Raw genomic sequence first — 12,739 nt, forward strand, 5'->3', positions numbered from 1 at the left:
ATTACTTCATTAGTAAGTAATATAAAGTGTGGAATATAATGTTCAGCTAACCCAAATTCAAAACTATTTCGAATTTCCTGATACATTTTTAAAGCTTTTCATCTATAAATAAAGGGTATTTACTGCCGCCATCTTCCTGTTATTTTTCATTAGCCCGGTCGGGGCAGAACAGTAGGGCGTTAAACCCCATTTGATTTACCTTTATTTTATTTTGGGTACTTTGCATTTATTCAATACCCGGGATGACGGAACATTATACAAATTATTATATAAAACCCAGAGACTGTCAAACGCTCTAACTTCAATGATCTCAAAGCTATGGTTGTGGTTTTCACCCTCTGATATTTACTATTACATCCACCAGGATACTAATTAGTTTGCAAAGATTATCATTATTCTTTTTTTTAAAATCTTTTTCGGAAAAAGTACATATTATTATTTTTCACTAAACTCTATACCATATAAAAGTAATAAAATCAATGGCTCAAAGAATAAAACTTTAAAACTGTCTACATAAAGTGACGTAATAGACAAATATCTTTGTCTACCGTTACCGTTTTTTCACAAAAAAAACCTGGGTGGGTCTGTGCATTATTACATCAAAATAGGGCAAAGCTCTGAAATCAGGTCAAATCTAACTTGATCTCAAACGATTAAGTAGGTCATGTGGTGCTTATTTTAAAAGTTTTATCCAAATTGGTTTGTAAACGAATGTTCCGTGCACCGTTTATAAAACCTTCCAATTTTTTCCCGGTTCAAATGTTGCTCATTATAACTTAGCGAGTTTAAAAATGGAAAATTTTCCCGGTTCAAATGTTTTTCGTTATAACTTAGCGACCCTTTTCTTTAAGATTCTTTAGGGGAACAGAGGTGGCTCAGTGATTAAGTCGCTGGCTCACTAATCAGGCAGCCCATTTTCGGGGATTATTCCGTGGTAAGGACAGAAGGTTGTCAAGGATAGTGTTTACTAGTTAGGATTGGGCGAAAAAGAACGGTCCTGGGTAAACGTTAATGTGCACGTAAAAGAAACCTTGTCAGATGGAATTTGAAATACGAGTATAGCCGTAGCACAACTGTCCGAGAACAATTTCCCTCATTGCACAATGTATAGCGTATAAACATCGTCATTAACCCAGTCGGTGCAAAAAAAAAAAAAAAATAGAACGTTTAACAAGATTTTTCATTAAGATTCTTGACAAAATCCAACATATCTTTGGAATGTTTCTTTTTGTTTACTTGATTTGAAATTTGTTGTTTATCACTTGCATTGTCTGTGTAGTTTGTGTCTTTTCCGCGGGTCTGTCTTTTCGGTTTTGTTTGTGTAGTGTGGTTCCCCTGCACTTACTATTACTACTTGGCAGATTTAAAGAATTATTTTTCTTTAATGTCCTTGACACAAGCAGGCCAATTATATACACATTACTCTTCTAAATATTGTAAATAACGTATAAAATGCAATTGTGTTGTATAAAACTATAAAAGTTAGGACACCTTTAGTTATATCTATTTTCGTGTCACGATTTCCTTTAGTATTATCATGTTAATATGAACTCGCCTGCTGAACTTTTATACTGGTCCCTGAAATCATCATACAAATAGCATTAACACTCCGCGGTTACATCCGTTCTTATTTTTTATTTTGTAGTGTTCTGTTCATATTTGCATGTGAATAGTGATTGTTGTTATGACAGAAATAGAATATACAAAATCTTTCATGATTCGCTTGGTTAACTTTTTACTATAATTGGATGATATGAGAGATATATTTATCCAATGAAATTGAAGGATATTAGAGTGGTGATATCCGGGACCCGAGGCCATGTCATTGTGACAAAATTTGTAATATTAATCGAATCTATAAGATGACCGAAAACGTTTATTTATTCCCTTAAGTGCATAATTGTCACATCGTCATGCACCAACTGAGCTAATGAAGATGGGCACGCACCATCCAATATGCTATTGGCAACACAGGCACTTGAAGGGATTAAAATAAAACTTCTTACTACTGCTTGACTAGTATTACTAATAACACAAGTTGAATCACCAACGATATTGTTTTGAATCGTTGAAGATGTTTCGTCTGCAATCGTCTCACAATACTCACTACTTCTAACACGTCCCGTCATTTTTTATTGCCAACGAGACTTTTTTTGATCATTATACACCTTCCAATGTAACTAAATTGGTCATTTTACAGCGTTATTAATCACAAATCAAACTTGAAGCGTGATCACTTGGCTATACGAAACTAGTTCATCGACATGTTAATTCCTGCATCTAATTCTGCGTATGAAAAATGTAAAACTGATTAGAACCGCATAACAAAATAGTACACCAATTTTTCAACATGGTGGCCATTCAGGGCAGATATTCCATTATCAAAGCAGTTAGCTCTATGTGTGCAGAACGATCGATCCAGGGGCCTCCTGGTCTTAGTGATTCCCCTGGGAGTAGAGAGAGAGAGAGAGGGGGGGATTCCGGGACTAACATTATGTTTCAAATCTATCTCAATAATTCGCATGCACGTAGGGTTCTTTAACAGTGGGAAGAAACAGGAGTACCAGGAGAAAATCCACGAGGTTTGACAGGCGACCTTACACCTTGTCACGTCCAAGCAGGGAACCGAAACCAGACCACTTGACTCAATGACAGACCTTACGATCTAACGCACACGCGTTAAACCATTCGCATCGTGAATGTAAAGGGTTCTTTGGTGGTGGCTGAGGAACTGGGCTCACAACTTATGACAAAGACCGGAAGTTCCGTGTACTAATCAGTAGTGCGTCTGGAACACTCTGTTTGATTGACATCCAAAAATCGGGTCTGATCGCACGGATAAGTCGAAAACCGAGGATCCGTGCCTAAATCTAATCTATCGAAAGATCTGTTGGCAGTAGATATGTGGTTTGGACACTAGAGTGGCACCAATGGGTCACACAGGAAAACTGTGTCTAGTTGTCCGGATTGTCCCTAAAATCTAGACGTGTTCAAATTGGTGGTGGGAGCCGCCGTTACTCGCTTACCTGGAGATCCCGTATTCGATCCTGGTGTCGACCGAAAAGTTCATCGGATATTCCGGCGTGTTGTCAGTGTTGTAGGGCGGAGGGTCTGGCAAGGTACAACGTATAGTGTCTCGGCAGGGACGTAACACCGGGGCACTGTGTATCGAGCAAAACTTACCTCACAGTCCAGTCTTCAATAGTCCAGCCGGATCAGAACAGCAGGACGTTAAACCCCATTCCATTTCAAATTGTTAGTAGCGTAAACGTAGCGTTCATTTTGTAGTTAGAACTAGCATTCAATATTTTTCCGGGTTAGAATACCGATTGGGCTAAGAAGACTCTGGATTGATCAAGCCTTGTTCAAACTTACCAGTGGTGACGAAACCGACTGGTCCTAGAAGACGCTGGATCAGAGGTGGATGAAGGTTCTGATGAGCCCTAGGCAGCTCGACCAGCTGGGCCCTTTGTGGAACTGGTTTGCCGTAGGAAAACTAAGACCGCTGTAAAGAAACGAAATTTCGGAGGATATATTGATGGAATAATGTCAAGCTCTACAACTTAGTCAAACATTACCATGTCAGTCGGCCAGTGACGATCAATAGATGCTCAGAGGAACACAGCAACAACCAATTGCTGGATAAAATGAAAACAAACTTAATTTCCAAGCTGTCATCATCACTTTCAGAAATCACTCCCATCTATTCGGTCGGCGACTCATTATTCTCGATGATATCATTCGTGTTTTCATCGACTGAGCAGTGCTGGCCGCCGAAAAACATCGTGATTTTGGGTGTAGTTTTGGCCGCTTTTTTCAACATTTCAGCTTCATGTTTTTTTCCGTTCTCTCTTCTCCCATCTACACCTTTGCCTTTGGGGCATATCAACGGCGAACCGACGTACGTTGAAATGACGCGACCTTCATGTAATGAAGGAAAGCCAAATTTCAAGAGAAAATCGCAAAAACTTTTTTAAGATGACAGCGAAACCGGTTACCAGGCTAAGGCAAGGCGAGCGAGTGACGAGTCTCCCAGTTGGAATGATCGATCACACTAATGCTTATCTCGAGCGCTTCATATGGTGTCAAAGACCGTGTTGGCCTTCTTCCCTCATAGTGAACGGCCGACACAACCGAGTGAGGTTCGTTGGAAGCGTAGTCCAGTGAATTAAATAATGTAAAACATCAAATTTAAAAAGGTCGTCAAAAATTTTATGGGCCCTATTTTTTCTTGGGCCCTAGGCAGCTGCCTACACTGCCTATGGGGTAATCCGCCTCTGCGCTGGATTCAGCAACCTTGTTTAAACGTTTCAGTAGTGGCGAAGATAAGGAAAATGTGTCTCGTTACTCGAAAAGTACAGTTTCAGTTCGAAGAAGACAAAGCGGAAACATATTGTATTGCAATATCAGAGGGTAACTAATTTTGTTACTGCATAAAAGATAGATATTTTAATAGAATGAATGTAAGGGTTGTTAATTATCTTATGTGATATTATCCTTAATTCTACCCATGTTTTAATGTAAATTAATACTTGGCATTTACAGAATAAATGGCATTTTCAATGTCGATATGTTTTCTTCATTCTATCTAGTCTAGGCAAGGAGACAAAATAAGATTAGCACGAATTCATGTGTTGAAGACGTCGTGGAAGAGAGGAAAATTCGACATTTTCTCAAGATGTGGGTCCACCACCACCCCTGACAAGCTATAATTTCAGTCTCCTAAACACAAATCAACAACAAAGTTTTTTCTGCACTAATTTGTACACGGGATCTCGGGTTTTCGCCGTACCCAATGACAAGACAAAGACTGTCCTAGCCAGCCCCACAGACGTCACACCGATAAGCTGGAACAGGATATGGCATGAGTCCCAAATGTTCTTCAAACGCGGAAAATTCGTATTGCCACTCCAATGCACTAATTACACAACTACCGTTATCACTACAAGTTGTTTAGCAATACCCTAAGTACACAATCACCGACAAGGGATCGTTTACGTGCACGTTATATATGAAGGGCTTATTTCTACATTATTGCGGACGGCTGGGCTTATCTGATAAAAAAACAGAACGCTAAATACGCATTTGAATGAAATCTTGCTACATAATGTAGGTGAAGTTTTGTTGCAGTTCTCGATCAAATGTGAGCCGTGTTCAATCAACCGAATTATTTTTGCAACCCGTTATTTTATTATTTTTTTTTTTGCTTTCATTCTCCAGTATATAATACAACCAAGTTGTAAATAGCTGTAGTGGGGACCCGACTTTCGAGATAGCCACGCTATTTGTATTACCAACGATACGTGATTTGTGCCGTAATATATACTTAAAGAATATAAAGTGAATCATAGATATTTTCTATACTAATTACTATTTCAGAAAAATGTAAGTAAACGAATAATTACAGTATATATTTGGCAATTCAGAAGGCGTTGTTATTGTTGTAATCTGAATTATGTTAACCAATTTCCCAGATAGGTAACGATCAAGTAAACTACACCGCATATGTCTCTCAATTGACTGTCAAGCACTTTAAACATCTTACGCCAAGATTTGTAATCTACTTCTCCGAGGTCACTCTGAAATGAAATTAAGGACATAAGGCCATGTAGTAGTGCGACATGAGGAAAATCTTTTCCGGACAGCTGAGTTTCTGCCTTTCTGACTGAAAAGGGTTCTTTTATATGCACACCGAACGACTAGGCGCTGCTACTCATCAAACCCTATGCCCAGCAGAACTGACGTGAACTTTCTCTGCTAACACCGGGATGGAACCCGGGACCTTCTGGTTAGTGAGCCAGAGCCTTGCATACGGGGTTCAGCCTGGTTTCAATGATATATTTTATTATACTGCACCGTTATTCAGTTGATGCCACACATAAGATATAGAAATATAATAGATTTAGAGAAGCTTCATAATAAAGTTGATTCAATATGGCAAGATTAATGCGATTTTAATGTTAGTTATGAAAGAATATCCAATGTTTTATTTTTGACCGAATTGTTCAAATTAGTGAATGCTTTAACAGTAAAGGTCATTATTTTACGTTTTCCCTTACCAGACCATCATCCTGCAAGACTTACAATGAGAAACCACTCGAAAATCCCAGTTAACTTTGTCGACCAAAATTAAATGTATTTACATTTACAGGAATATGTTGGAGAAAGGCATATGTATAGTGATACTATTAACATGTATTATCTCGATACATTCAGTACATGGCCGAAATTTACATCGATATAAAAGACAAAATTTCAGCAATAAAGCATGGGCTTGTTCCTTCGTAACGTGTATTAATGGAGGAAAGAAGGTGGATACTGATACTCAATGTTACTGTAATTGTACGGATGAGTATACCGGAGAAAGTTGTGCGATAAAAATAGCTGACATCACAACGTTGGGCGTCAACGCTACAACTGGTACCACAACTACACTGAGACCAGAATCTGAGAGAATTTGTGATGGATTTGAGTGTAAACATGGCAGATGCAATGTTGATGAAGGTCGTTACACGTGTGACTGTGATAAAGGGTACATTGGATCTCGCTGCCACAAAAAATGTCTAAAAGACTGTGTACATGGCGGCTGTAGCACTAATGGCATCGATGAGACATGTTTCTGTGAATATACATGGACAGGAGATTTTTGTGATGAAAAAATCCCAGAAGGTAAGTGTTCTGCATTCACTTGGTAGTTTTCATATGGCTTACAGTGTCCGTGATTTATGACTGTCCATGAGCACCGGAAAAAAAAAATAAATATGTTGTGTTGAGTAAACGTGTATCCCGATTCCCGCATTTGTTTTATATAATTATTAACCCTCAGTAAATATAGAATATGGGGAGGGGCAAGTAGTGCCTTCACAAAAAAGTTTTAGCTTTTAAAATAAAATCTTGTATTTCATTGTTTTCCATGACTGTGATTGATTTATAATGATTTCAAAATATATTGTAAGATATATTTATTATACTATCAATCTTTTTTTAAATTTTATTTTCAGTGTCTTAAAACCCATTTTATTTTATTTCGTTATTTTCAGTGTCTAATGCTTGGGTATGGTATACTGTTGGTGGATGTGTGGGCGCTGTCCTCGTTTTGTTTGTGGTGTTTATCGTTCTAATATACTGGATGTGGAAGAGAAGAGAAATTATAGCCATGAAGATCGTCCATTTCTTTCAACCAATGGAAGACTCGGGTAAACTTTGGTTATATTAATTTTGTTTCTGGATATGTCTGCTACAAATTCTCGTTTTTTTTTTTTGGAAAGCTCATACAGCTAACAGTTTTTAATGTGTCAACCTTTATACGCCTGTTTCAGTTAACGCATTCACATAACCAATTTATGTTGCACTTTTATACGTTAAAGGAGCATTATGGGGGAGTTGACTGTTCTCGCTATAATTGTTAAAACAAATAGATAACGTAAATAGAATATGCTGAAAATTTCAGTCAAATTGCTTCACTCTGAACAGAGATATTAGCTTTTGAATTTTAGGCTAGCCTCGATCATCAACACTAACGTTGGTACGATAAAAAAAACAAAGTCTCGATTATCCATTTAATTATTTTTAAAAAAATGTATTCCAATCCGCTAAATATCGCAGGCTAGCGATGATATCGTAAGTTGAATATGATCTGGATAAGTTAATTATGTCTAATTAATAGTTTAGATAATCAGTTATAGCTCAGCAACTTAAAGGGTTTATTGTACTAAAAGCACATATTTTAATATTAATGTAATATGAATGTATATAAAGTGATTTATATTCAATTTTTAAATTCTTATTGTGATTTATAATAAGTTATGTCAGGTGAATTGTCCAAATTGAACGGCAGTCGTTTCAGCTTGCTTAGTCCATTCTACGCGGGTTTTTTGTTTTAAATAATTATTTTGTCGTTTTTGAACCACCCATTATTAATAATTACCTTCGCATTGCCTTGTAGGATATTTTTTCCTTTGTCCAGTGAAAATTGCACCCGAAACCACAGTGTACACGACTCGCGTACAGATTTTAAAATGTTCATTATGTCTTGAATATTGGATATTAGGATCCTGTGTTTTCACGGCAAGATTACAATATTAATATTGATAGAAATGGGCCCATATTGAATTCTAATTCTTTTTTTTTTAATTTCGAATATTATTGAAAATATTGAGTTGCGGGTTTGGCTCCTTTAAAAGTTAAACCATTTACATTTTTAACTTCCATTACTTTACAGATGGGATGTTGTTTGATGCCTTTATCTCCTACAAATCACATCCAGACGACGAAGAATTTGTTCTAAAAACATTATTACCAAAACTTGAAAAAGAAATGAAATTTAAACTTTGTCTTCATTTCCGAGATTTTGTAGTTGGTGAGAGTGAGTATAGTATATTTATTCATAATTTCTTCGTCATCTGCTACTTTTCTTAGCTCATTATAAGTGTCTTCATTCAGCTTTGTGTTCTACTCTGCTGTATTGTATCAAAACAGGGATTAAAAAATATCAAAGTATTCCCAATCCAATCATTGACCGGTTAGTCAATTTTAGATCTATTTGGTTATTCTGTAATTTTCAATAGCCTTTAAAAAACAGTAATTCAATATGCAGTTCATTAATATGTTGGCAATTAAATGATACCCACCCTGTACAATCTTTTCTGGCGCTTCTTTGTAGAATGAGGACTTGACAATTCACAGATTATCTATTTATTTCTTATCTTCAGCCATAGCCAACAATATTCTATGGGCAGTTCAAAATAGCAGACGCACGGTGCTGGTTATTTCTCCAAATTACCTAGGCAGTGAATTCGCGCGTTTTGAGTATCAGACGGCACAGGTTGAAACATTGAGATTACGTCAGAGGATCATACCCATTATGTTCCAGGATGTTCAGAGCAAAACAGACGAAATGGACAGAACACTAAAGAATATTCTAGAAACAATAACCTATATAAAATGGTCCCCAGAAACTAACGAGAAAGAAAACAGCAAATTTTGGAAACGGTTAGTCCTATCACTCCCAAAACGAAGTGATATGGAAGGAAGTTCTAAAAACGCTAAAACGCCCATCGTCTCTGTAATATCGACCAAGAATGATCCATACTATTCAAGCGTTCAACTCCCCTCGCACAAAAAAATGGATACGCTGGAAGCGGAATGGACCAATAAAATCGGAATGTTCGACGTCAACGCATAAGCTTCACCTTCATATTTACCAACCCATTTGACGTTTGCCTTGTTTTAGTTGGCGCTCAAGATTAGCATTACGTATAGTATTACTTGTATACTCTTGTATTTTTTCTTTCTTATTGGCTTAAATTTTAAAATGTACTTGCGATTGAGGTCAACATTACGTATAGTATTACTTGTATACTCTTGTATTTTTTCTTTCTTATTCGCTTAAATTTTAAATTGTACTTGCGATTGAGGTCAACAAGTACACGCTCACGCCTTATCTTTTCCAACAGAAGATATGAAAGGATGGATGTGAATGATGCGACAGATCAAAATGAAATAAAATGGGGTTATCGTCCTACTACTACTGGGCTAATAAAGACGGGCATACGCCATGCCGTATGCTATGAGGGAAATTTTGCCCAGACAGTGGTGCTACGGCCTATTCTTATTTCGAATTCCAACTGTCAGGGGTTCTTTTACGTGCACGCCAATGTGTACACGGGACCTCTTTTTTTCGTCGAACCTGAACTACTGTATGTTGTTCCCTACCAGGCTCTCTGTTATACACCACTGAAAGGGCCACACCGGAAAAACCCGATGGGCTTTCTCGGCCAATGCTTGGATCGAACACGGGACCTTCAGGTTAGCAAGCTAACGTCCAAATCGCTGAGCCACAGTGCCCCGTCCCGCCCCGCGACAGATAAAAGGAAACAGCAAGTCCATCCAAAAGTTTATTGGTTACACTACTTCATATAATTTCCATTTTTATTTCCCAATCTAGATCCATCCATGAAATGCATAAAAGAAGGTTACGATAAATCTGAAAGCCCATTTTGACGCTGTGCTATTTGTTGTAAAATAAGATTAATATGTATATTCTATTTCTGCATCTGGTTATGTATATATTTTTTTTATGTTCGTAAATACATTTTAGCGAGAAGTTTTTCTATTTTTGTTGGAGGCGTCATCTTAAAAGGACATCTCTTTAAATGGGCCGTTCGAGAAAAATTTTGTAAATCAAACAGGTCAGTTCTGTGCGGATGCCCTGAGAGCCACGGTGATTCGAAAAGTAAAGCACTAGAACACTAACCAGGGGGTCGGGTTTCGATCACGCAAAAGAACCTAGATTGTTGAAATTCGAAAAAAAGATTAGGTCGTGGTGCCACTGTCCGGGCACAATTTCACCCTTAGGACACTGTATGGCATACGCCCTTCTTCATCAGGCGAGTCAGTGCAAAAAAGTAAGACGTGTGTGGAAGACCGTTATTTTTGGCAGAAATGCAATCTTCCAGTTACAATATGATACCCCAACAAGTAGACATGTCTACTTAATTTCTTGTGGCAAATCTTTGGTACTTGTTTAAATTCAAATCTTAGAGTTCATAGAAGCAGAATAAAAAAAAGGCGATTTTTTATACTGTTAATTAGACCTGGATCCGCCACTGGCTGGCTTAATCAAGAAAGATACCCATGTATGCAGTGTGTCATGTGGGAAATTTTGAATTGACAGCAACTGCGCTTTGCCTTAACCGTATTTCGATTGCCAATTGTCAGAGTATTTTCAAGGTACTGCTAATGGTTTATGCATGAAATCTGACAGGGATCACCTGGTTTGTGAGTCGGCAACATGACTCGCCGAGCTACCGGGGCTCTGGTAAATACCAGCGAGCTTTCTCGGCCCAGGTGTTGACTCAGTGTGTAAGGCGATGTCTAACTAAACATGATGGTTGGTCATATATACTCTAGCTTGACAGAATTACGAATTTAATTTGCTTGCCTACCCTACATTGCATCAAAAAAATATGCGGAATATTTTGTCACGGGATTTTTTGTTGGGGGTGGGGGGAGGGAGGGGTGGAGAGAGAGGGAGAGGGAATTGGGGTTTAACGTACACTCGACACAAACTAGGTCATTTCGGGACTAAAATATTTCGATAATTCGCTTCCGCGTAGGGGTTCTTTAGCAGTGGCACGACCCGGAGAAAACCCACGAGGTTGGACAGGCGATTCTACTTTGTCACGTACAACCGGGGAATCGAAAACACGCAAGTTGACTCAATGACAGACCCTGGTCAAACCGAAAGATATAATCCCTTGCCGACAATGCTGGCGAAGAGAAAAAAGCGGGGAATTAAATTCATAATATAACCGTTCAGGTTATAGTAGTTATATGTTATAATTTAAATCTTGAATATTTAAGATAATGCATTATTAATTTTAAAAGTCAAAGACTCCATATTAAATTTATTTAAACTCTCGGGACAGAAATTATTCTATTTCTTTAAATCATTAATTGTATGTGTGCTATTAAAAGGTGACTAGCAAATGATAAAATGTTATGCTGATGACATGTTAATTTACTATAATCCTATTTTTATATAAAACTTTTATAGACAGAAAGTAACTGCTAATATAGCCGGTCTCGTGAACATGCCAATCGTATGAATAATCTATTAATAGTTTTATTTTCCATTGTTTTATTTCTTATATTATACATTATTACATTAATGCTTTTTTATGTCAACACTTGATCTAGCCAAGTGATTAGAAGTAATTCCAAATAAATATGTGATTGTAGTTGATACGTTAGTCTTTTAGGTCTATCCGACTTAGTAGCATTAGGTACTAGTCGGTTATCAGCGGTCCTGTAAGTGTATGTAGATAATTATTATTATAATTTTCTAGTATTAAAGATTTGAAGAACCATTCTAGACTCTTGTAATATCTGAAGGTCACGATAACTTTTCGGGTCTAACAAAACGGTTCGTTAGTTATGAATTAAATTATTGAGGGGGGAGCACTCCAGCTTGTATCTAACCACTACCCTACACAATCATACAAAGACCAGTTTTGAAATATCAGCGTCGAATTTCCGTGATAAGACTCAATGACATAAGGTTGTTCTATGTTGTCCATTATACTGAAATTATGCCTTTTCAACACACTACATTCTTGGGAAAGTTGGTTCGTTGTAGGTGCAGAAGAAATGAAGTGAAATGAAATGGGGTTTAACGTCCTACTGTTCTGCTCCTATACTGGGCTAATGAAGACGGGCACACGCCATACAGTGTGCTAGAAGGGAAATTTTGCCCGGACAGCGGCACTATCGCCTACTCTTATATCGAATTCCAACTGCCAAGGGATCTTTTACGTGCATTCCAATGTATACACGGGACCTCGGTTTTTCGTCTCATCCGAAGGACTAGACAACTGTCCTTGTCAGGCCCTCAGTTCTGCACCACTGACAAGGGGAAACCACGTCGGAAAATCCAGATGAACTTTCTCGGCCAATGCAGGGATCGAACACCCGACCTCCAGGCTAGCGAGCCAGCGTCTTAACCAACTAGCCACCGTGGCTCCAGGTGCAGAAGAAAGCACCATACCCACCCTCTTAGTCTTAACTCCCATAGACAAATAGTCCTGGTGCACAGAAATAGCCAAGCAACTGGAAAAAAGGAACTTCAAGCCAAGGTTTTGATAACACAACAGTAGCCATTTTTATACAATGAAATGTGTACATGTGTACATGTATATATAGCACTATATATTTACAATGATTTTACCCTGGAGAAAAA

The 12,739-nt window shown here is 37.8% G+C and overlaps 1 protein-coding gene across 1 annotated transcript; it reads left to right on the forward strand.

Annotated features, from left to right (window-relative positions):
* Positions 1-5,228: 5,228 nt before the first annotated feature.
* LOC126817695 (uncharacterized) lies at positions 5,229-11,870 on the forward strand. Its single transcript, XM_050544815.2, has 5 exons — positions 5,229-5,385; positions 6,152-6,669; positions 7,041-7,196; positions 8,222-8,365; positions 8,712-11,870. Coding segments are annotated over exons 1-5 (1,293 nt in total). The 5' UTR covers positions 5,229-5,383; the 3' UTR covers positions 9,185-11,870.
* Positions 11,871-12,739: the final 869 nt, after the last annotated feature.

The sequence above is a fragment of the Patella vulgata genome, chromosome 4, assembly GCF_932274485.2.
Source record: "Patella vulgata chromosome 4, xgPatVulg1.2, whole genome shotgun sequence".
NCBI lineage: Eukaryota > Metazoa > Mollusca > Gastropoda > Patellidae > Patella > Patella vulgata.